A 25620-nucleotide genomic window follows, 5' to 3' on the forward strand; every position below is an offset into this window, starting at 1 on the left:
GCCCCTCACTTGTGCCGCCTGAGGAACCTGCCTCACCCCCCTCATGGGCGGCCCGGGGCTGCCTGTACGCACCACTATGTACTGATCTAAAACAAGCTTATGTGCTTTGGCTCCTACGGTGAAAACCACTTTGCAAATGTTTTGTTGTTGTTGTGTAAAGGAACAGCAAATGTGATCACTAAAGAGGGCATCCAGAGATTTGGGTGCCGGGTGAAGCCACTAGTAGAATATTGGTAAAATTACCAATATTGTACTATTGGGCGCTGGATAATGCCGACAGCAGAATATCAGCATTTTTACACATATTCTAATATTGCTTTACCTAATCTTCCTCTTACGTTAACCTTCCCTCTACTTACTCCTAATAGTAACTTACTGACTACCTACTCCTAACACTAACCTACACCCTTTCTACTCTTAGCACTAACCTACCTCTATCCTAGGCCAGATTTACACTTTTTGTGCCCCAGGCCAAGTATGTTGTGGGCGGCTCCCCTTTCTTGTGCAGCAGCACCCCTCCCATTCCATGTGTATCCACCTTTTCCATGTGTATCTTCCATGTACTCTAGCCTCTTTCTTTTATGAACAGCTCCCTTGGGTGTCAGTTTCCTTTTTCATGTGTTGCTCCCCATTTTCAGCCTCCTCTTTCATACGCAGCAGCCGGTCTCATGTCCAGGTGCCCCCTTGCGCTGCATCCACTCAAGGCCTGGGACTTTGTGGCCTTTCCAGAAATCTGGCCCTGCCTCTAACTACTCCTATCACTAACTCTGCCCCACACCTAACTCTAAAAGCCCCTAACTTATCCCTGCCACTATCTGTGCCGCAATCTCTGCTGCTAATGGTGCCTCCGCCACCCTCAGCACTTCACCTTTATTCAGTGCTATAGCTGCAACTTGAAGAAAGAAGGGTCCGCACTTGTCACGAGAAGTGAACTTTATTGAAGGACGTATCCATAAACAGCCAAGGCAACATCTATGTAGCTAACATGTTTCGGACAGTCTGTCCTTAATCATAGCTAACATGATTATGGCTAAGTGGCAAGATAAGTAGGAATCCCAATGCATCCCAATCCCCTCCTTCCCCTTTTCCCTTCCCTTCTCTCCCCCCCCCCCCCCCCCCCTCAACCCTTATATCATGTCCCATCTCTTTGTGATGTTATTTATTTTGAGAGCCACTATTAATTTTTGTCAATATGCTTTGTTATATTTTAACCAGGTTACAGTGATACTTCTGTCTATGCTCATGGGATTTCATCTGTTCCTTATGTATTTTGTGTTTTTACATATTTTACATATTTTTTGCTATTTTTTGTATTTTTGTATATTTGTATATTTTACACATGCAGATTTGGCATGACTGGTGGTTATCCCAGTGCATCCGCCCATCTTCATGTGTTTACTCCTCCCTCCTTCCTTTAGGCGGAGTGATGGGCGTCTACAATGCATTGGGATTCCTACTTATCTTGCCACTTAGCCATAATCATGTTAGCTATGATTAAGGACAGACTGTCCGAAACATGTTAGCTACATAGATGTTGCCTTAGCTGTTTATGGATATGTCCTTCAATAAAGTTCACTTCTCGTGACAAGTGCGGACCCTTCTTTCTTCACTTTGACTTCTTGGTTTTGCGGGCCAGGTCGAGCACTGCCAGAGAAGTGGTGGGATGAGCGGTATTCACCCTGTCTAAAGTCTTCGTATAGCTGCAACCAGGGGAGGACTGGCCCAGGGGGACGCAGGGCAATTGCCCCCCGGGCCGCCCGAATCTTAAGTAATTAGGGCCGGCCGCTGCTATACGCAGCGGCCGCAGACATACCACAGGTGACAAGTTCGCAGTGGGGATCGCAACCTCGCGCGATATTTCCCGGCAAGTTGAAGTATCCAAGGGGCTGAGGCGGCCGGCCGTGGTGTGCCCTTGTGCGTGGCTGCGCCTGCGGTGGATGTGAGCGGCGCAAGGACACAAATAGCTTAGGTCCACTCCGGCCCCGTGGGTTGACCCTGTTTGACTCCGCCCCCCGCCTGGAGCCACTGCCGCCCGTAACGTGCTGCTGTGCCTGCGGTGTCATCGGAGTGAGCTGTCTCACTCTTCAGCTTTCTGTGCTGGGGGGGCTGGAGCTGTGGCTAGGAGTGGCTGGCTGGAGGAGTCGGACACAGTCCTCCCCTGTGCTGCTGTGCCTGAGGTGTCGTCGGAGTGAGCTGTATCACTCTTCAGCTTTCTGTGCTGGGGGGGCTGGGGGCCTGGAGCTGCAGCTACGTGTGGCTGGCCTGGCTGGAGGAGTCGGACACAGTCCTCCCCTGTGCTGCTGTGCCTGCTGTGTCATCAGAGTGAGCTGTCTCACTCTTCAGCTTTCTGTGCTGGGGGGGCTGGGGGCCTGGAGCTGTGGCTAGGAGTGGCTGGCTGGAGGAGTCGGACACAGTCCTCCCCTGTGCTGCTGTGCCTGAGGTGTCGTCGGAGTGAGCTGTCTCACTCTTCAGCTTTCTGTGCTGGGGGGGCTGGGGGCCTGGAGCTGCGGCTACGAGTGGCTGGCTGGTTGTCCTGGCTGGAGGAGTCGGACACTCTGGGGGCTGGGAGTCGGAGATGCCACCTATAGCTGCTTGCTGCTGTGGAGGAGGAGGAGGTGTAGGACTGAGGAGACAGGAGGATAGAGGAGGTTGGGTCCAGGTTGCCAGAGGAGAAGGTGTTTTTTATAAATTTTGTTTCTGTACTTCTTCTCCCTTCTTGTCACTGAGTTACTCACACTTTGCTGCCTGCCTGCTACTGCTGTCAAATTCAATTCTCTGCCCAGGCCAGTGCCCTCTGAGTTTTTTTTTGTGTGATAATCATCCCCATTCTGACCCTGGCCTGAGGGGGAACGTTTTTTCTTCTTGTGGTGTGATTGGCGGCAGGGGAGGGGGGAGGCAGGCAGTTAGGCACTGTCAAACAGGTAGTTGGAGGGGGGGGGGGGGGTAGGTGTCAGACAAGTAGTTTGTATGGTGGGTGGGCAGGAGTGGGGTTAGGCATCACCAGGTAGGTAGGTTTGTGTGTGTGTGTGTGGGGGGGGGGGTTGTTTAAAGGAGTTATCAGGCATTTTTAATGAAATAAGTGCTACTTACCCGGGGCTTCCTCCAGCCCCACGCTCCCAGCATGTCCCTCGCCGCAGCTCTGCAGTCAGCCATTCGCTGCCACTGCCTCCCAGTCCCCAGCGATGGCACCAGTCCAACCTGGATGTAGGCCTGTACTGCGCCTGTGCGAGCAGCACTGTCAATCACCGCCACATGGACCGGAGTGTACTGCGCAGGCGCAGTAGTTCTGCGTCTGCACAGTACGCTCTGGTCCATGTGGCAGTGATTGACAGTGCCGCTCGCACAGGTGCAGTCGGCCTGACGTCATCGCCGGGGGCTGGGAGGCAGCGGCAGCGAACAGCTGACTGCAGAGCTGCGGCAAGGGACATGCTGGGAGCTTGGGGCTGGACGAGCCCTGGGTAAGTAGCACTTATTTTCATAAAAAAAAAAAGCCTGATAACTCCTTTAAGGTTAGGCATCAGACACAGACAGGTAGATTGTGCGGAGAAATGGGGTTAGGCATCAGGTACATAGTGTGTGTGTGGCTGGGGCTGTTAGTCATCACAATTTGAAGATTTGCACACAAGAAAGATATGGCTTTGGGCTGGGGATGCCGTGAAACGGGCCTCTAGTTTGTGTTGTCCCCCCAGGCCAAAAGGTCCCAGTCCTCCCCTGGCTGCAACTAATATTGTGGTCTATGGTGGTGCCAAACTTTCCTAGCAGCCACAGGTGCTCACATTTTACTGGGGAGGAAGGGGGTAGAAACCCCAGGTACGTAGAAAACTTTTTTTGAACTTGTCTTAGGTACACTTTAATTTACAGTAGACTACAATAGTAACACTGGACTTTGACCATGATAGAGATTAAAAGACAACTGAAGTGAGAGGGATATGGAGAATTCCATATGTATTTCCCTTTAACCACTTGAGGACCGCAGTGTTAAACCCCCCTAAAGACCAGGTTTTTTTTCCTTAATTGGCCACTGCAGCTTTAAGGCCAAGCTGCAGGGCCGCACAACAAAGCACACGAGTGATCCCCCCCCCCTTTTCCCCCCACCAACAGAGCTCTCTGTTGGTGGGGTCTGATCGCTTCACAGTTGTTTATTTATTATTTTTTTTTTTTATAAATATATTTTTTTGTAATAAAAATGCTTTTTTTATATTTCTATTCCCCTGCTCCCTCCCTCCCCCTGCCACCCAATCAGGGTGATCAGCTGTCATAGGCTTCAGCCTATGACAGCCGATCACTGCCTCACCTATGGAGGGGACAGCCGTGTCACATGGCTGTCTCCAGTACAGCGCTGCTGCCGATCACGCCGTCGAACAGTCTCCCGAGCGGCAATAGCCGCTCGGAGACTGAAGGCATGGCGGAGCTCCGCCCCCCAAGCAGGAGATGCGCGCGCAGCCTGCGCGCGATCTCCTGCATTAGCCGGCTCCAGGACCTGACGCCAATTGGTGTTAGGCGGTCCTGGGGCTGCCGCCCATTGGCGTGAAGCGGTCGTAGAGTAGTTAAACAATACCAGTTGCCTGGCAGTCCTGCTGATCCTCTGCACCTAATACGTTTAGCCATAGACCCTGAACAAGCGTATGCAGATCATGTGGTGGTAGTAGTTAAGGACAGGGTTGGGAAGCCCTGTATTTGCCCATTCATTTGGCCATGGGTCTTTTATTAGTGTATTAGTATCAAGCACTCTAAAAGCCTCATACACATCCTGGTTGGAACTCAGCAAGGTGACTGTCTGGCGCCATCTTGACCAAATATCTAGTTTGTGTACAGGTGTATGTTCAATGCTAGGTCGCTGCTGAACGAGGGATGCGCAAACACATTGGTTTTTTTGCACTAAACCCATCTGCTTTTCTATCATGTACTGCCCCATCATCCATGTATAGATTTGAATGTTAGCAAGCCAGTTCTGAAGAGGATTCTCCATTTTATGGGTAGCCAGTGGAGTGAGCAAATGATTGGTGTTATGTGGCAATGGCAATCTACTGAACAGTACACAGGTATCTGTAGCCAGGCAACATGTCTGTGTAATGTTCATTCCTTGCAGCCACCGATTGTGCATGTGTATGGACCTTTATGCAGCCTTCCCTCACACAATACCTCTCCAGCCTCCTCCTCCTTCCCATCTTGCAACAAAGAATACAACCTGTACACCCTTGGTGCCAATTAATAATAAATGGAGTGATCTAGCCTCGTTTTAAGGAGTTGACAACACCCCCTTTGTTAATTTTGACTTGTGTTGTCTTGTATGTGGATAGTGTAATAGTTAAAGGAACATTATCAATACCCAAGTTGTAACGATTGGGGAATTATTTCCGTGGTCAGCGCACAGGATGCGCGCCGACACTGCGGAAATCCTCCACAAGCGTGTAATTTGTCAGAACCCAGCTTGGATGCAATGCACCTGTAGAGGGCAATTCCCACCAGCAGATGGAGCTGTGGAGTGCAGATGAACACAGCCTCTGCACGGCCACAGATGCCAGATGGGAATTTTACGAGTTGAAGCAATGCAGGGCAAGATAGCCCTTAAAGAGAGAGAGCACAGAGACAGAATGTATGTATGTCCACCAATCTAGTCGCCACCCAGCGACGGTGAACACACAACAACAGAACCGAAGTGGGAACGCAATCGCAAGAGTGGCGATTGCAAAAAGTGACACAAGACCGAACTAGACTGAGCACAAGTGTAGAGAAAGAGCACAGAGACAGAATGGATGTGTGTCCACCAATCTGGTCGCCACCCAGCGACGGTGAACACACAACAACGGAAACGAAGTGGGAACGCAATCGCAAGTGTAGCAATTGCCAATAGTGACACAAGACCGAGCAGGACAGAGCACGAGAGTAGCAAGAAAGGCACAGCAAGCAACGACAATCAGAACATCAAAGAAAATAACAAACGCTAGCTAAACGCGAACATTGCACTCATTCGCAACAGCGAACGCGTTAAAGACACGATCACCACGCGTTAGGCACCCAGTGATAAGCGTGCCACCCTAACTAACCAATGAAACACAAACATGAAATAGAGAACGCGAACGCTTGCTAAACGGTTACCTCACCGAGCCTACAGCAAGCGTTCGTACCTGACAAGACAGAGAGATGGGGCTACCAGTAGCAACCGCTGCTCTGGTTAGCACCCCTAAGGCAGAATACAGAAGGAAGCACTGCCACTACCACTAGGGCTAATGCAATCCAGACAGATGGAGCAGCCAGTAGCAACCGCAGCTCTGGCCTACACTCCCAGACAGACAGAACGATTTCCTGTCGACCGCCGCTGGCGACAAGACAATCGAGACAGCACAAGGCAATACAGAAAATACAACCTGACTGCACTAGAAGGGATGCCTAGTGCAGTCCCAAGGAATTACTCTAAGATATTCTTAGCAAACAATAGCAAGGCTGATACTCCAGGAGAGTTTAGCAGGAACAAACCATCATGACCAGCATGGAATTCTGGGAAGAAATGGCTTTTATACTGCAAGCCATCAGAAGAAGCAGCTAAGCAATTTGCATGACAAGTATATGCAAATTCCTCAGCAGCAGAGCAACTCTGAAACTTGCAAGGCGAAGACAGGTCTCTTTTCCAGAGACCTGTAGCACTCAGACCTAAAGAATGGACAAGCAGCTGTCTGCCCGTGCAGACAGCTGAGCAGATCATTACACAAGTGTTCTAAAATGACAATGTACAAATAATGTAGCTGTGTAAAGGTTTTCCTACTTTTCATGTTAAATATCAGAAGCAAAAGCTGTAATTCGCTGTGTGTAGATTTTTAGCTACATTTGGAATGTCTCATTTGCAGAGGTGTGAATCTCTGCAGTCTTGCATGCTAAGAACAATGTAATATTGAAGCAGAGTTATAGGAAAACAAAAGCCTGTCAGGTATCAGATGTTTCACACTACAGTATTACAAATGTTTATGTTGCACATTTCCTCTGCTCTCTGTGAGAGAAAGCTCTGCCTGTCTCTGACTGAGCTGTCTGCATACACAGAGTTAACAGATGCACTGTGAGGGAATTCCCCCTCCCCTCATGAATTACAGCAAACTGCCATCAGAAAAATGTGAAAGTAACAGTAAACAAAGAGATAAGGATTCAAATGTATACACCAGTACTTAGCAGCACTTCCCAAACATTTCCTATCTCAATTGAAAAAAACATGTTGATTGATAGTGTTCCTTTAAGGGCTCTGCATCTGACACAGGTGGGCTGGGTTTGAATCCAGGCTCTTCCTGTTCAGTAAGCCAGCACCTATTCACTAAGGAGTCCTTGGGCAAGTCTCCTTAACGCTGCTAACGCCCATAGAGCGCGCCCTAGTGGCTGCAGCTCAATCGCTTTGAGTCTGCCAGGAGAAAAGCGCAATATAAATGCAATTTGTCTTAATCTATAAGCAAATGTCAGGAGACAGGAACATCCACAAATGATACTTTAACACAGAAGACACTAGCCAACGTTTCAGAACACAAGGATCCCTTCTTCAGGGCAATTAGGTTTTGAAGTGTATCTGAGCTGGAAAACAAATGCCACTCTACTCGCCAGCAAGCATACTGGTCCTGCTGCTTTTTAACAGTCCATATTGGCGGACTGCTAAAAAAAATAATGAATGCCTGTACACACTGGAGTTGATCACCTCAAATTATCATTCATGATCATTTTAGGTAATGTGTCTGCATATAGTTTTAGTCGTTGTTCTTAATAAATAATGCTTTCCTGTCTGTACCCTGAAATAAGCCATCTGTGGGTTTTCTGCCCCAGAAATCACAGCCTGTAGCTATCTTAAGCAGTTGGCAGCAGTATGGTCCTGGCACACAGCATTGGTCTTGCACAACAGAGGCAAGATAAAGTAGACATCAACAGCAGCTGATACTATCATATTGGAAAGCGGAGATACTTTTGGCACATGGTTTTCAAAGCTGCTTATTTTTAGGGGTTAGGGGTAGAACAGGGGCTAATAAAGTCTCAAACATTTATGCAGGTCCATAACAACAGAGACCGGCCAGTGGATGCTCATGGTCAAGGTGACCATCCTTTCTCTGTCTGTGATTGGCTGCAACTGCTGTCCAGCGTTGCCAATCCCAGTAGCAGCACAATACTTGCCTAAAGAGAGGCACGCATTATGAGAAGTATGCCCAACAGCAGAGCAAGTACAAGTGATATTTCGCTGACTGAAATCAAATCACAAAATGTTGACCACTTTGCCACTACTCGTCAACAAAACTCGTCAACGAAACATGTGTATGATTCAATGAAAAGAGATGACAGAGTGGTGCACAATTGAGGGCTCTTTTCCACTCCAATAAAAAACGATTCCGCCGCCACTACCATGATTCCACAGCAATTCCGCCGCAATCTAATGGACGGCGTGACTGTTGTGCATTTGCGATATCCAACTGAAGGAAAAAACAAGCACAGAAATATTTTGGATTGCCACGATAAATGGAAACTCACGATAAATGCAGCATGCATGACAATTGCAAACGGAATTGCAATACAATAAAGGAGAGGAGAGGGAGACAATCGGCACTGCTTCTATTGCTATTTACGGACGCAGCCTCGGTAGGAGTGCAGATTTTGCGTGAAACGGCCGTAAGACTATCTGTGCCCAGCACCCACCGCCACCACACCACCTCAGACAATGGTATGTTCATGCATGTTTACGTTAAACGAATATTTTTGATGCCACAATTTGAAGATACACTGTCTTGGATTGTTTACATGTGTTCCACCGCACTCTGGATTAAATAGCAATAGAAGCAGTGCCGATTGTCTCCCTCTCCTCTCCTTTATTGTATTGCAACTTCTAATTAATCAATACCAGAAGTGTGGATGAAGAGGTGTGTGTTATATGCTATATCCTTCCAAATTCAGTGCAAATACTGTAGCGCCGACGCTTTTCTTCTTCTGTCACACAAACGGAATTGCACAGCAAAATGCATTCAGTGGTAAAAGAGTATAAAAAGTGCGCTTATTTGTCACTGTCATTTGGAGGTGTGCTAGATCGCTAAATAACGTTGTGGGACAATTGTGCACACATTAGATTTTTGGCTGAAACCCTGTGGAACAATCGTCTTGCCTAGTTTTTTTCTTCTATTGTGTGTTTTATAGCCAGGAGAAAGGCTGAGGCCCCTTTTACACATGCAAAGTATATCTGTTTTGCCTTACTCTATTTTGCCGCAAAAGCAATGGAAGTATATGGAGGCTTTCACACTTATTGTTTTCCCTTGCGGTGTGCTGGAAGTATCCAATCCAACGCAAGGGAAGCATTACTAATGTGCATTACCGCAAAGCACCGCGCTTAAAGAGACAGATTTTCTTTAAGGCACCATGTTTGGGATAATGTAAGTCTATGGGCGACAAATTATCTGTAAACAACAGAGCGCAGTACGTACCGGCTTGCATGCAAGGACTGACTGGAATCCCAGTGACATACCTCCTGCCCAGCAGGGAGTACATCACTGAGCCAGGGCGGCGCTATGCATATGACCCAGTCGGTGCACTCTGCCACACGGTCATATGTTTGTTGTGTTTTGAGGGATGTGGCAGGGGCATCATATCCCCACCACAACACAAAAAAGATGTGCAAAACCGGCATCAGATAAAAAAAAGGGATAAGTATAGGAAGAGAGTTGAGGGATAAAGAGAGAGATGAATAGGCCTCATCCCAACTATAGAGTGTATATAAAATATTTTAGAAGCCTTTCTGCACTGTGTAGCATTTAGAAGGCAGAGCAGCAGGAGTCTGCCAAATATCACCCTAGTTAAGCCCACCTTCAAATTTGCACATAGACAATGTTATGGCCTCATTCCACAGGGGAAAGTAATGCTGTTAGCTGTCATTCGGTGGCTTCAGTAATTCTTTCAACAGATCCCATGCGCTACATTCCATGTACACGCATACGCACACTCACCAAGGCTACAAGCAAAGACATAAAAAAGAAATAAACTAATGCTGAAATATAAAGGTGAATGAAAGTTAGCAAAAATCCTCTATAGCTGAGGGAAGAAACCAAGAACTTCTGGTCCTGCTTCCTAGGATGATGCCTTTGAAGCTATATTCCACTTTTGATTATAAATAAAAACCATCCCCTCAGACTCAGCTCAGATCTATGCTGGGAAGCAGCACCCCCAGTTCCTTAAAGTAAGAGGTACCCATGTCATGCACCCCTCTAGATACGTCTCTGCATACAACTGAATGCCTGTGCGACTGCACTGACAGGCAGGTGGACTTAGGTATCTGTCACAGCCCACAATTGCAGCCAGATGTCACACACAGGCCACGCAACCCGACCATACAGTACAACCAGCTTGCGGGGGGGGGGGGGGGGGGGTTCTTAATAGAGGTGGACAAGTGAACTTTGGGTTCTTATATGGACTGGTGCCACTCTTTTACCCTTTGTAACATGGGGTCACTTATCCATGTACAGTATGGTAAGTTTTATGAAAATGGTATCGCTTGCATCAGACTGCCAAACACAGAGACCGATTGGTCTTTATAGATGCAGAGCTCAGAGTAATATCTAAAGGGGCGCAGGCATGGCTCATGACATGGGTGCCTTAGCACGATGGGTGCAATGAGCTTGATTTACAAAGCAGTGCTAAGTGTTAGCACGCTTGTGAAAAGCCCTGTATCACGCCAAAAATTGCTCTGCGCGGGGTGTGCCGAAAAGACCGCGCTAACGTCCCACCCTTCGTGTGAAAAATTGACCCCCGGTGCCCCCCTGGTGGCCATCAATGCGACGTTATCGTTGCACCCTATGCGCCGTTATGGTCACACTGGGTGCAACGTTTTCAGGGCACCGGGGGCCCGTTTTCACACGTTAACGTCGCACCGCACAATCTTTTTGGCACACCGTGCAATCTCTGGATGTGCTAACTGGTTAGCACCCTAGTTAGCAGTCCCAAACTCTTTAGGCATGCTAACTAGGTTAGCACCAGTTAGTGAATCAAGCCCACTGCCTGCTCCTGTGCCTCCCTGTCACTCAAACCTCAAATCAGATTACAGTAATTCTGTAAGAATAATAAGAGGTATTACCAAAAAAGTAACTTCAGTAATATCCCGAGCCAACAAACACAGCCAACCATAACACATGTACACGAGAAAGTTTTTAAAGGAGAAGGGGGCTCAGGGCCCGGTGGGCACAGTATTTGCCATAGGCTCTATATTACCCAGATACACTCCTGGCAGAGCTACACCTATGTCTATCTGGAAGTGGAACTAAGCCTTATTATTGGTGGAATTTATCTCTCCTTACAAGTAACCATAGCAACTCCTCAATTACCCACAAACAGATTACTGCAAAAAGACATCAAGCCAAAATAACGCTTAAGAAATAGTAAAGAGAAGTCGGTTGCCCTGGCTGCAGCATAAAGGTAATGTCCATATATATATATATATATATATATATATATATATATATATATATATATATATATATATCCATAAATGATGGATATATATCCATAAACACCTCACTGAGAGATTCTCAGGCCAATCATACAGCGCTCGTCTGTGCAATCAGTGATAAAAGCGCTGTGCTTCAAAGCTGCTTCTCAGAAAGTTTTCCCTTTACTCCAGTCTGTGTAGGAGGCTATAAAAATCTTCCGTCAAGAAACATTTAGTCATCGTTGCCTCATTTCGCTACTGATTTATGAAAACTCAGCATATGATTTCTAATACGCCACTCCGTTTCTGTGCACTGAAACAAAAACAAAATTAAAATGGGTGTCCTGAAACTGTCAAAAAACACAGAGAAGAGTGTATTCCGAGGATCTGTTGTGGAGACGCTCTCTACCATGAGAACCCCCCATGCTGTATCCACCCTCCAAGAGTTCACTGGTAGGGCTGGCTGCTGGAGCACTGCATATGCCTGAATTTGGCTTTCAGGCAGTGGCGTAACTACAATTCATGCCCCCACCCCCCAGCAAAACTTTTATGGATCCCCCAAATGATCACACTCCTTCCCTTGCCTCCCCTTGGTGCCCTGTATGGCTTGGGGCCCATCTCATAGGGGACATATAATAAGTGTGGCCAGGGCCGGTTCTAAACAGGCACATATGAAGGGGCAGTCAGAATTGTGAAGGGGGCATCATGTTTGAGCACATGTTTTTGTAGACACGCCATGGCGAAAAAATGGTCATGGTCATGACGTCATGTGGGCAGGGCTAACTGTAATGTAGTTATACCAGCTAATGCAAGACATTTGTTTGAGGGGGCCCTGCTCCCTCTCGCCCCACGCTAGAGCCGGCCATGAGTGTGTCCATCATGATCTTCACACCCATAACAAGTGTAGCCAGAAAAACACCTAATCTGAAGTAAAGACCCCGGTATAGGGAAGTAGTTGGGCCTCCCACAGTTCTGGGCCCACCTGCGGTGGGAAAGACTAGTAGATTGTTTTGGCTCAAGAGCTTGATGGCAAGCTCCTCAGCAGCAATGTTATACTGTGCGGGGTGCGTAAGGGTAATTCGAGTTGTGATGACTTGGAGGCTCAACCTGTGCCCAGCTCACCAGCAGGGTATATATACATATGCCTAATCTGAAGTAAAGCCCTCTCTATTGGAGGAAGGGAAGGTTAGTAGTTGCGACCCCTCCCACAGCTCTAGGCTCCCTTGCACAGGGGCTGCTCCCCTCTTTGAGGGCTCAGTGCTGTTAGTTTTGGGGCTGGAGCAGTCAGTGCGCAACGCAGTGTTAGTAACAAGTCGATAATTAGTTCCTTCTTCAAGCATTAAATAGTAGTTCTCCTCTATTACCATCATCAAACTTGTATTTATAAAGCGCTTACATATTACACAGCTCTGCACAATAGATAAGAAAGAAATTACAGCATTAGCCAATGTTACACAGGGACATTATAGAGTTCAACAATAATACACATAATAGTGATGTAAACAATGTAGGGTATAACAGATTTATTTATCCTATATAATAATTGCCTGTCCTGCGTCCTCCTGTGTCCTTGTGTCCATGCATCGTGCCTGGCGCGCATGCGCACAGACTTCGGCCAGCAAAGTAGGACAGGCGCAGGGTGACGGGCGCGCACATGTTTGTGCGCGCACCGTGGTGGCCAAGGGCATTCATCTACCCACTCACAAGGCTGCTCTGCGACAGTCCTTGCGCGCTGCTCGGTCGGCCCTACACCCCCTCTTCTGTGCATAGCAACAGGATGCATTGCTAGCCTCCAGCCTTGGCCCTGCACTGTTGCCATGGGAACTGAGTCCTGATCCTTACTGGGCGACAGTCCTCATGCGTGTGTATGGGACGCTCCTCACTCGTGCTGCAGGAAGATAAGACTCTGTGTTATTAACCTGAAGAAGTGGTTGAACCCTGAGAAATGTGTTGTTTGTATTGGTGTCCACTAAATTTACTCAGTAATCTCCACATTGAGGTAAGATTGTTCTATACTAACATTGTCTTCTGACACTCACATTGGGACGCCTCATCCCACCCAGTATAGTCTAGCCTCCCTCTTAGGGGTCATCCCTGCAGCCAATAATCAGTGGTTCCAGCTGACTCTTTTAATTGGAGTCCGACCCAAGTCCAGAAGAGGGCATTCCATCCGAACAGAGACAGATTTCTCCACATGCTCAAAACTGTGTTTGCCTAATAGCAACCTGTGTTTGTAAGTAGTACTTGTGGAATAATTTCCCTTTTTGTGAAAATATTACACTACTGTTTCTCTGTCTTTTTTTCTTTCCGGTAACTGGAGTTCCACCTTGATCTCGTCAGACTGGACACGTCCTAACTATAACCTCCACCTACACTAGCATATGGCTTTGGGTGGAGTTCTCCTTTAAGAAGCAGCTTGATCTCCACAAGGTAAAGGCCTGTTTCTGCCTCAGCCTCGCCTGAAGAAACCTCTCTGCTATGGAATAATCACTGTGTTTAGCTACTGTATATAAAGGGGTCCCTACTGAAATTCTAGTACCAAGCCAGACACTTTTCTACCCATTAAGCAGGCAAGAATATTTCACGTATGCATATGGAACACTGGGCCTGTAGAGGGAATGCACTGATCATCATTACAGAAATATGGGATGATCTATTACATTGCTGACATTCGGAGGCAGCCAGTGACGCCACATTCCCTCTATCCAGACAATTACAAATGCATACAAACGTGAGCAGATTTACAATAACGGTAAACCGTCTGTATAACCTAACACCAGCCCAAGGAGACGCTGCATAATAGTTTCACTGTACAGAGGTTTGCCTATGCACGGTGTATGAGGATAGAAGTGATATCACACAAGGACATAACTGTAGACTAGAGCTGTATACAGTCATTGCACCATTGTCCCCTACTCTGGGTGACCACAGTCACAAGGGGTAACAATATGGTGGCTATGGCCATACTTCCCCACAGAAGTCAGCATGGAATGGGAAATCCTCTTCTCCAATGCAGAGCACAGATATCCTTGCTTTTTGGTGCAGTGTTTGGCTTAAATTTTAATTTAGCCTAACATGAGGGTTAGGCACTGATAAGGAAGGTGCCATATTTATTTCCTTTTAAACATTGCCTGGCTGGTTGTCCTGCTGGCTTCTGCGTTTTATACTTTTAGCTATAGACTCTCAACAAGCATGCAGATCAGGAGCGCTGACCAGGGCCGGTTCTAGCTCCAATGGGGCCCCAGGGCAAAATTAACTTGGGGGCACCTTGACTTCCCCCTTCCTGACCACTGATGGACCCCCTCATCTCCATCAGACTGAATGGCCAGCTGTGCTCCCCAGTCTTAGGTAGTCTCTCTCCTAGTATAGATGGCCAGAAGTGTCCCCCAGGATTAGGTAGCCCCCCTCCCAGAATAGATAGCTAGATGTGCCCCCATGATTAGGTAGCCCCCCCCACAGTATAGATAGCTAGATGTGCCCCCCCCCCCCCCATAAATAGGTAGCCTCCCCCCTCCAGTAGAGGTAGCCAGATGTGCCCCCACATGATTATTGTAGCCCCCCTTCCCCCAATATAAAAAGCTAGATGTGTCCCCCAGGATTAAGCTGCCTACCCCTTCATATGCAGTACGGTGGGCATCGCAACAGAAGGACTGAGAGTACTACTCACCTGTCAGCGTTGTTGGGAAATCCAGAAAGTCTTCGGCACTTCACACAGTCAGAGCGTCTCCTCTCTGACTCCTCCAGCGGTGCAGTACTGAGAGGTGCCACCAGAGCCGGCGCTACCATAGAGGCAAATGGGGCAAATGCCCAGGGGCCTCTGACCTCTGCTGGGCCCCCCAGGTGATCTTTCAGACTGTTCCTATATGCCTGCATGTTCAGCTCAGCTGCAGTGGCAGGCAGACCCACACTGGCCTTGTGTGAGAGACCAGCAGGGACAGGAGTCACATTACAGGCATGTAACCTCTGTGTGTTGTGAGAATGCAATACAGATGAGCACTCTGCTCCATCTCAGGCTATTCTCTTTTTCTCTCCACTCCTCCTCTCTCTGGGCTAGTACACGCCAAAATCACAATAGAAATCACTAGCAATTTGTGAGTGCGATTTTGTGAAACGATTTTCAGAGCGATTTTTGAATGAATCACTCAAAAAAATGCTACATGCAGTGTGTTTGTGATTTTGAAAAAATCACAACGCTGCTGTGAGAACACCCTCATAGTGCAACATTAGCCAAGCGCTTTTCAAATCACTGTCGATTTGAAAAATGCTCAGAAACCCTCTTGGTGTGCAGCAGTCGTCCTTCATTCATCTTTGTTTCCCTCTTCCCCTAGTGCTGGCTGTGTCTTCTTGTCATACAGGAAAGCTAAATAAAAGTGCAATCCTGGTGATTTTTTTAAAATGTCTGAATATTTGACTGAATAGCGTGTCGGAACATGGCATACGTAGCTTTGTGGGACATTCTTGGGTGACACTCTTAATTTCTTTACTGATTGATTCTGCTGGTATGTCTCTGTTCTGGTCCAAGGGGGTGTCCAAGAACAAATCTCTGCAGAGGGGCCTGATGTAGTTACATCCCTACCCAGTTGCCTTGCAATAACTCACCTGTCCCTGCAGCAGCTCCATCCCGTGCTCCCTCTTCAGCCACGCTGCCTGCCTCTATGACCTTGTGCATGTTATTTACACGTAACATGTGCCGGATGGAGGAGACGCAGGCAGCAGGGCTGAAGGCAAAGCACAGGATGGAGCAGCTGATACAGGTGAGTTAGTACAAGGCAGCTGAGCAACACAATGTGCGGGGGGCCATGGGAGAAATCTATGCAAGACCAGGAGGGACAGCAGTCGGTTCGGAGGCTGACTTCGCTGGGGGGGGGTGTTACTTTTGCCCCAGGACCCCCATGTGGCTTAAACCGGCCCTGGGTGCCACTAGAGGGCAGCAGAGTGGAGACGCTGTGACTGAATGAAGTGGAGAAGACTTTCTGGACTTCCCGACAATGCTGACAATGCTGGCCCTCAGGGCCCTTCTGTTTGGGGGAGAGCACTCCGGGTGCGCCTGCCTCCTTTCCCTGCCTGCCGCTGCCTAACCACCTTCACCCGCACAACACATGCTGCATACCAGGCTGCGGCTGACCAAATCAACTTGGCTGTGGGGCCCCTATGGACCCTTCACCTGCATTGTAGCGCTGGTTCTCCTAACCCTAACCCTTAACCCTACTGCTATACGATTGATAGTGAATGTAGGCTCATTCGACAGGAAGGTTATTTCGTCGGAAATAACACCCCGACCCTGGCTCTGACTGAAGTCTGACAGGATTAGCCACATGCTTGTTTCTGGTGTGTGATTCAGAAACTATTGCAGCCAAAGAGATCAGCAGGATAGCCACTAGCCAGGCAACTGGTATTGCTTAAAAGGAAATGAATATGGAAGCCAAGCATTAGGTTCCCAGTAGCTTCTCAGTAGCTGATGCCCCCTCTCCCTCGAGAAATCTTTGCCTTTTCTTGAATTACCATCATCAAATCATTGAATCATCAGAGGAGTCTGTATGGCTGATATTGTGGAGAAACCCCTCTCACAGTGTGATGTTATGACCATGGTCCTGACAGTTTGCTGTCTGTGAACCTTAATGCATTGTGGGAAATAGTGGCTTTTTCCAACTGCCAAGCAAGCAGTATCTCCCTCTGTGCATCGAACTTTCAATAACGAACATTCTGTACAGATCACCTAGCAGTACTAAAGATGTCACCACCAGTGTTAAATTTCATAATGTAAATCATGGAGAGGACCAACAGGACAACCAGATTTACAGATTTTACAATGGGCAAACACTGACTAAATAATCTATAAATTAACATGTATATCCATATTGTAAAAAAGCTATTTTATTCATTATGTTTAGTTCACTACAGTTCATCTTTAATTGGCATCCCCTAAATTGTGCTTAGACCATGATGGACATATGACTATGGTAGAGATTAGATTGTCAGCTCCTCTGATGGACCATTAAAGAGGAACTGTAGTGAAAATAATGTAATGAATAATATTGATTTTTGTTGATTTTTATTTATTTTTTAAAAAATTTTCAATATTCCTATATACATTATTTAAACAGTGTATTGTAAAATCTTTCTTTCACATTCTGAAATGTATCACTGGTGGTGACATCTTTTGTCCTGCCAGGTGATCTCTGTGCAGAATGTTAGTTACTGAGATTTCTAGGCACAGAGGGAGATACTGGTTGCTTGGCAGTTGGAAAAAGTTGCTATTTCCCACAATGCAATGAGGTTCACAAACAGCAAACTGTCAGGACCCTGGTAATGACATCACACTGTGGGAGGGGTTTCACCAAAATATCAGCCATACAGACCCCCCTAATGATCTATTCAGGTAAAGGTGAAGATTTCTTGTGGAAGAGGGGGTATCAGCTACTGATGGAATGAAGGTAAATCCTGGGTTACAGTTCCTCTTTAAGTGACACGTCTATATACTCTGTATAGCACTGTGGAAGATGTTGCTGTTATATAAAAATTAAATAATAATAATATTATCTCCACTCATCCCCAAATTACATAACAATCGCACTTTTGCTGACCACCCAATAGAGATGGACTGTAAACGCAGAGTCGGAATATGACGCAGGAACCCAGATGTATCGGCACTTGTTATGTAGGTATTGTAAACCGTAGCAGAATCCATTCCATCCCAAAAATATATAAAAATCACTCATCAGCATAAAACGCAGAACATTAGGATGCACACATAGTAAGAACACTCCACAAGCACTGACACTCTACAGTAGCACGCAAATGTCTGAATAGTGGCAATCACACATCACATTACATATACCAATTCACCTTTTTCTTTTAAAGCAGGGGTTTCAAATTCAATCACGTAAGGGGCCAAAATCAAAAACATAGTCTTAAGATGGCCACACAGCACACAATTAAAAGACCCAATTTAAACTAATTGGATAAATAGGATCGGTTGTACAGAAAAACTCGAAAGGTTTTTTTCATTCAATTGAGAAATCTGACCGAATTTCCCCCCCTTTTTTTTCCGATAATAGAAGATCAGGAGCATTGGATTTTTCTGATCAATTTACATGAAAATTGAATGGTGTGGGACAGTGATGGGCAAACTTGGCTCTCCAGCTGTTAAGGAACTTCAAGTCCCACAATGCATTTGCCTTTATGAATCATGACTATGGTTTTCAGACTCCTGCAATGCATTGTGGGACTTGTAGTTCTTTAACAGCTGGAGAGCCAAGTTTGCCTATCACGGGTGTAGGGTGGATTGACAGATTCTTGATGTACACACCCAAGCAATTTTTACAGAGTTTTCAATCATTTGGAGAAAAGTTGAACATACGTGTGTTGAACATAGGTCAGATTTTTTAAATGTTACAATCATTCAGAAACATTGATTGCAATTCTTGAATGGAAAAGATATATTTTAAAAATGGTATGGTGTGTGGCCACCCTAAACTGTTTATTAAGATTTAACATTTATTGAACAGTGTCAAACTAAGTGGTGTAACTATAGCAACCGTGGATCCCTGCTTCTCCCCCTCCTGCAGAGTAGCCCAGTGAAGCATTGTAATTTGCCTGCTCCAGTGCTGCTTCAGGTCTCCTCTGATCTTCCTGCCAGCCACACGCTCTATGCTGCTTACCTCTGCCTCCTGAGGCAAGTCATGTGATCAGGAGAAAGAGGTGTGGATGCACAGAGCATGCCAGGAAGAACAGGAGAGACACAATACATCATCGGAGCCAAGGAGGAGGCCTCATGCTAATTTCATTTAGGGGTGTCTCGGTTATTGCTGCATCCCGGCTCACAATGACAGTGTTTCCTATGGACGGGAAGGCAGTGTGCTGTTTCCTCTGCTGCTTACAATGATCAACATTGAAAGCTCTCGGGGGCCACATAAAATGGCAAGGAGGACTGCATAAAGCCTGTGGTCCTTGAGTTTGACACCTGTGTTCTAAAGGCTCTGCCAGAGTTGAATGACTATACGGGATGCGATGTGTAATAATCAAGATTCCATCTCAAGCGTCGAGTGCCCAGCCTTACATAATGTGAATCCTATCTGACCGTTGGAGTAGTTAAAGAAAAACAACAGATGTTGCTCCATATGAATTGTCCTGGGGCTTTGCAGGAGCGGATCAGTAATGTTTGTCCAGCACACTAGTTACATTCTAAATAAGCTGCTTTAAAAAAACTCATTATAAAAGTAAAGCATGAATGCTCACCACTTATAATCATGCATGGTAAACAGTACACAGAGGAACCTGGGTTTGCGAGCATAATTGTTCCAGAAACATGCTGGTAATCCAAAACCACCCATATCAAAGCGAATTTCCCCATAAGAATTAAGGAAACTTAGATGATTCGTTTAACAGTCAGAAAACGTAATAATGTATGTAATAAGTTCATACTGTAGCACGGTGGTGTAGTGGTTAGCACACTCGCCTTGCAATGCTGGGTCCCCGGTTCATATCCCAGCTAGGGCACTATCTACACAGTTTGTATGTTCTCCCTGTATCTATGTGGGTTTCCTATGGGAATTCCAGTTTCCTCCCACCAGTGGCGTATCTAGATGGGTACAGGCATGGCCCTTGCCATGGGCGTCACAGCGCTATGGGCGCCATGCCTGCCCCTGTGCTGTGCCACCGTGCCTGTCTTGCTGCATGTGAAGTGTGCCGTGCAGGTATTGTGCACCCTCTTTCTTCATTTGTCGGTGATCTGAGGTCTGTGAATAATGGAGAGAGCCCACTGACACCAATGCAATGCGCTAATGGAAGGAGGCTGTCTATACTAAGAGGAGCTTACGGGACACCTCTCACTACATACACTGGGGGGGGGGGGGGGAGGCTACTTATACTGGGCACCTCTGGCTACCTATACTGGAGGGACATCTCTGTTCTAATATCGGGGGCACCTCAGGCTACATAATACTAGGGGGAACATCTGGCTACCTATTAGTATTGGTGGGGTGCAATTTCAGTGTTTGCCATGGGCGCTATATTGCCCAAATACACTCCTGCCTCCCACATCCCAAAAACATACAGATAAGTTAACTGGCTTCCCCCTAAATTGGCCCTAGACAAAACTGTACATATGGCTCTGGTAATGATTAGATTGTAAGCTCCTCTGTGGGACAGTTAGCGACATGATTATGTAAAGCACTGCAGAAGATGTCAGCGCTATATAAATACTAAATAATAATAATACTGTATAAAGTAAAAATGTAGGAAAACAAATTAACCTGCACTTTACTTGTGAAAAGAAATGTGGCTGGTGGAAACGAGAGGATGAGGGTTATTGAGCAGGAAGGTTTGCACTGTAACAAACAGGATAATTGATATCTGTTGGCTTGTAAGCCACGGTTAAATAGGAAATACATATGAAGTTTCAACACAGGCTTTACAGCTATCAGTTTACATTATGTGGTTGTTGAGGTAATGGCAGAAGAGAACATTTTACAATAAAGTTTCCTGGTTAAACAAAAATAATTTTTTTTGTTGCTATTTTGGCAACCCTAGTGGTGACCATTACAACTTACTTTTTTAAGACCACAATTTCATTCTCCACCACAGCCTCCTTCCCACGAAGAGCCTTCTTTGGGATACATTTTAGAGCTACCAGTCTCTCTGAATCCTTTTCTTGTGCAAGGACCACCTCAGAAAACGCTCCCCTGAAAAGAAGAGGAAGAATATTAGCATCAGGACTCTCAGTGCCTATGCAAAAAAAGGAAGGGTCAATTAAACTGATTGTGATTCATAGGGCTTGATTCACAAAGCAGTGCTAACAGTTAGCACGCTGGTGAAAAGCCCTTTATCACGCCTAAACTCAGTTTAGGCGTGATAAGTTTAGGTGTGATAAGTTTAGGCGTGATAAGTTTAGGTGTGATAAGTTTAGGTTTGATAACTATAGCATTAACTGGGTTAGCACGCAGTGCACAGCTGATCAAAGGTTTTGCGCTAGCAAAGTCTGGTGCACTTCGCATAGAGTTTAATGGCGCTGCTTTGCGTGCGGGACTCTGCGCGTGATCTAAACTTATCTAAACTTGTCATGACTAAACTTATAACGCCTAAACTTATCACGCCTAAAGTGGCTTTTCACCAGCGTGGTGCAATGGTTATCACGCCGAAAGTCTCTAACTGGGTTAGCACCGCTTTGTGAATCAAGCCCATAGTCTTCAAAAGGCCACCAAAGTGGTGGCTAAGGCTATGTTTTCACAAGAAGCATGCGCATCACATGAATTTTTGGATGCAAAATTTGCTTGTAAATACAAAGTAGCATACTCATAAATGTGACTTTTAAATGGAAATTCGTATGCGCATTTGCAATATTTTTAGGGTTCGAGTTTTACAAAGAAGGAAAACCCAATATTATTGATCACGTATGCAAAAACGCAAAAATCTCATCGAATGTGATTTTCCTGCAAGCAACATCCAAAAAATAGCAACATAGGTGGCTCTTCTTTTTCTGGATGCAATTTTCACACCCGTCGTGTGCCGTTGTGTGTTCCCAAGGTTAGGAAGCTGGATTGACGAACCTTGTTCATCTGGAGGCGCCACTGTGAGGTTTCCCGATCCATCATCAGGTGAGTATTCAGCTTTAGGCTCGCTTTACATTGGGCAATAAAGCCAAACGGATCCAGTTTTTGCTTTACCAGATCCATAAGGCTTGGTTCACCTGGCAAACGGATCTGTGAAAACAAATCTGATCACCGGTCGTTCGGATCCGTTTTTCACTCCGTTGCCACTCTGATTGCTCCAGCAGCCAGGTGGGTGAGGGAGGGTGCAGTATCCGGTAGGTGAGGGATGGTAAAATGTACCTAGGCATCTGTCTTCATTTGCACCTGAGCGGTAGGTGCGTTTCTTCCAGGCTTCTGTCTTCTTTCGCCTTCAATTGCGGCCCATGTTGTGTCATGTGACTACCACGGTTCCTCCTTCTGGGTTGAAGGAGAAAGCGTAGTCACATGATGCGACGTGGGATGCAATTGAAGGAGGAAGAAGACTTAATCCTGGAAGAACTACCGCCTGGCTGCAAATGAAGACAGAAGCCTGGGTAAGTTTTAATCCTCCCTCACCCGCCCGGCCGCTGCACCCTCCCTCACCCGCCCGGCCGCTGCACCCTCCCTCACCCACCTGGCTGCTTAGTACACAAAGGCCGGTTTGCGTCCCCACATCCCCCTAGACCTCCACCGGAGTGGATTTTGCCCCTTAACAGTCCGTTTCTTTACTAGTGTTAAGAAACGTTCATTTTCTCTCATTGCCCCAATGCAGGGCTTCCTCTCCCGTTTTTGGTCCGCTGGGCTCAGCGGTCCGGAAAAACTGGTGCTACAGGAAACTTGCGGTCCATTCGGCGGATCGTGCGTAACGGATCCGTTTGAACAGATGGATGTGAACGGATCGTTAGGTTAACATTGAATCCGTTCACATCCGTTCCGTTTGTACAGTATACGTTCTGTTCCGATCTCCGAACTGACCGTTTTTTAACGCAGGTGTAAACCGAGCCTTAGTCTCCCACTTCATTAACCCCCTTGGCGGTAAGCAGTTTCTGAGGCTGCGTCCGCCGGGAGGTTTTTTGTCCCAAAAATGTTTTTAAACGCTTTAGCTAGTATGTCACTAGCTAAGCGTGTGTCCAAAGTTGCTCTGGTCCCCCCCATGCCCGCCGATTGTCGCTGGCTATACGTACCTCGCCACGATCCTACGAAAAGCGCAGTTTTTCCGATCAGCTTCCGGCATTTCTATGGCGCCGATCAGAGACAACGTCATCGACGTCATCCGCAATCCCGATCGCCATCATCCCGAAGCCTGGAGCCGATTGGGCAGCTGCGCCGGCTTGGGAACGCTGGGGGGTACGTATACCGGAAGCTATTAGCTATTGCGGGCGATCGCGGGGGAACGGAGCAACTTTGAGCATACGCTTAGCTAGCGAATTAGCTAAAGCGGATGGGCACCATTTTTTAAAAAAATCGTCCTGGGGCCATGTGATCCTCCGCGGCGGCTACCCCGTGTGTAGTACAGGGTTACCGCCAAGTAGGTTAAATCAGGTTTATAGTGTACAAATATCCGTCCTCTAGCCAGGGCCGGTTCTAGACTTTTTGCTGCCTGAGGCAAACTTGTGAGGATGCGCCTCCCCTGATTTGGAATGATCGCACAGCACCCAACAATTTGCTCTGCTTCATTGAAAGTTCTCACATGACATTCTGCAGCTCAACACAATAGCACACTGGCTGGCTGTGAGTCTGTGAGTCTCGCTTCTCCTCCTGCTCTGACTACATGCTGTTGGTGTAAACACAGTACAAAAATGCTGTCCCTGTAATCTCTGCGCCTGATGCAAATGTTTCACCTTGCTTCATGAGAGAGCCGTCCCTGGCTCTGGCTACTATTAGACACGTTAGGGATTCAGTTATAGAGACATGAACTTTGGGGAGGATCAGGAATATAGCAGAAGCTGCAATCACCCGCTCTCATATATGGCATATTTAATAATGGTTCACCATTCAATATCACCAAAGCCGTTCACCAATTCAATATCAACAAAACTGCCAATACCAACAAAATCTGCTTTACGGGGTAAGCCATCACTTCCTTTCCAAATCTGAAACGGCTTTTAGCTGTAGTATTGGGTGCCTCTTGTTAGCGGTATTACTACATGTCGATTGGGAGGTTTTCTTCCCCATCTGCTTGTCTAGTTTATATTTGGCTCTCGGTCTCCCTTGTTTTTTCTCTGAGAAAATTCTTATTGCTTTTCAGTCTCTCAGTGCTAATTCAATTACACAAAATTACATACTTTATTCAATGCAAAATTACATACTTTATTCAATGCATATTGCAGGGTTATAGAAACAAAAAAACTGAGGTTCAAACCCATTCCTTGCTCTAGAGAAAAAATAAAAAAGTTTATTGAGGTCTGTGTCCCTGCTGAAGAACTCTTCTCTCACTTCCTATTTATTTTTTGAGAAACAGAAAGTGAAAGAATCATCTTCAGTGTGAATGGTGACCACCATAACAAAACCCGGCAAAGCCTCTGTTACTTCCTTGCTGTCAGGGGCGTAGCAATAGGGGTTGCAGAGGTTGCAACCGCATCGGGGCCCTTGGGCCAGAGGGGCCCCGAAGGGCCCTTCCTCGAATACAGTATTAGCTCTCCATTGGTCCTCCTGTGCTCATAATAATCACTTCTATAGATACTTTGAATAGTGGTAATTATTAACAAACTGCTCCCCATCCCCTTCTTGCACCTCTGACACTGTAGTTGCCATTGGCAGGTTTTGGTGCACTGTATCAATTGTTATGTATAGTGCTTGGCGGGCCCCATCGTAAAACTTGCATCGGGGCCCACAACTCCTTAGCTACGCCACTGCTTGCTGTATGCTGTATACAGAGAACAATGTTTATTTAGGCTAGATGTGAAGACGAGGAGAAACACCATTCTTATGGGGATTGCTAAAATGAGAGTGAGGGCAACCAAGATCTCGTGTGACCCCTTCCACCCAGGCAAAGCCTATCTTATTCAGGTCCAAAGTTTGATTTCTGGAAAAGCCACACAGGCATGGGACTAGAGCGACTACTGACCAAGTTGGTGGCTGAAAATGAATGAGGGAGCTGCTGTATAAACTCCAAAGGGTCATTAATGCTGCGGAGAGGATCATTGGGTCTTCCCTGCCATTACTGAATCGCACTTGGAAAAAAGTAGTTTCTGATACTTCTGCCAAAGATAGATATAGTTGTACATAGATGTTACACATGGGAGTGGGAGCTGTACATGGCATGGGAGGGCGTCTGCTGCACATGGAAGGGGAGCCTCAAAAAGGTTGGCCTGGGGCAGAAAAATAATAAAACCAGCCTTGCCGGGATCATTCAAACGACACATATACAAGTGCCAAATGCATGATATCAGCCCAAAAGGCATGTGAGTTGATCAAGATAGCAGGAAAGCTGGCACTGCTGCAAGTGTTCAATCTATTGTAGCAAAGATAAAGTGCAAACGTGCAACATCTTGCAAAAAGTTTTGGCATGAAATAAACACATACCCTGGTGAGAAGAGGCGTGGAGGGTGGTGGGTGCTGGGCACAGGATGCCTGACGGCCGTTTCGCGCTGAACAGCGCTTCTACGGAGGCTGCAACATTGTTGGGCAATGGCTGCTGGTTAAATACTATTCAGAGTCAGCGTCTAGCGTCACTTCCGGTGGCAG

General features: G+C 46.7%; 1 protein-coding gene across 3 annotated transcripts in view; it reads right to left on the reverse strand.

The window, feature by feature from the left end:
- PNCK (pregnancy up-regulated nonubiquitous CaM kinase) overlaps positions 1–25620 on the reverse strand; it is a 352192-nt gene that overhangs the window by 69220 nt on the left and 257352 nt on the right. For all 3 annotated transcript variants that reach the window (XM_068248356.1, XM_068248355.1, XM_068248354.1), the window contains one exon: positions 20977–21108. In XM_068248356.1, the coding sequence (XP_068104457.1) occupies positions 20977–21108 (132 nt within the window). The remainder of the gene's footprint in view (positions 1–20976; positions 21109–25620) is intronic.

The sequence above is a fragment of the Hyperolius riggenbachi genome, chromosome 8 (genome assembly GCF_040937935.1).
Source record: "Hyperolius riggenbachi isolate aHypRig1 chromosome 8, aHypRig1.pri, whole genome shotgun sequence".
NCBI classification, from domain to species: domain Eukaryota; kingdom Metazoa; phylum Chordata; class Amphibia; order Anura; family Hyperoliidae; genus Hyperolius; species Hyperolius riggenbachi.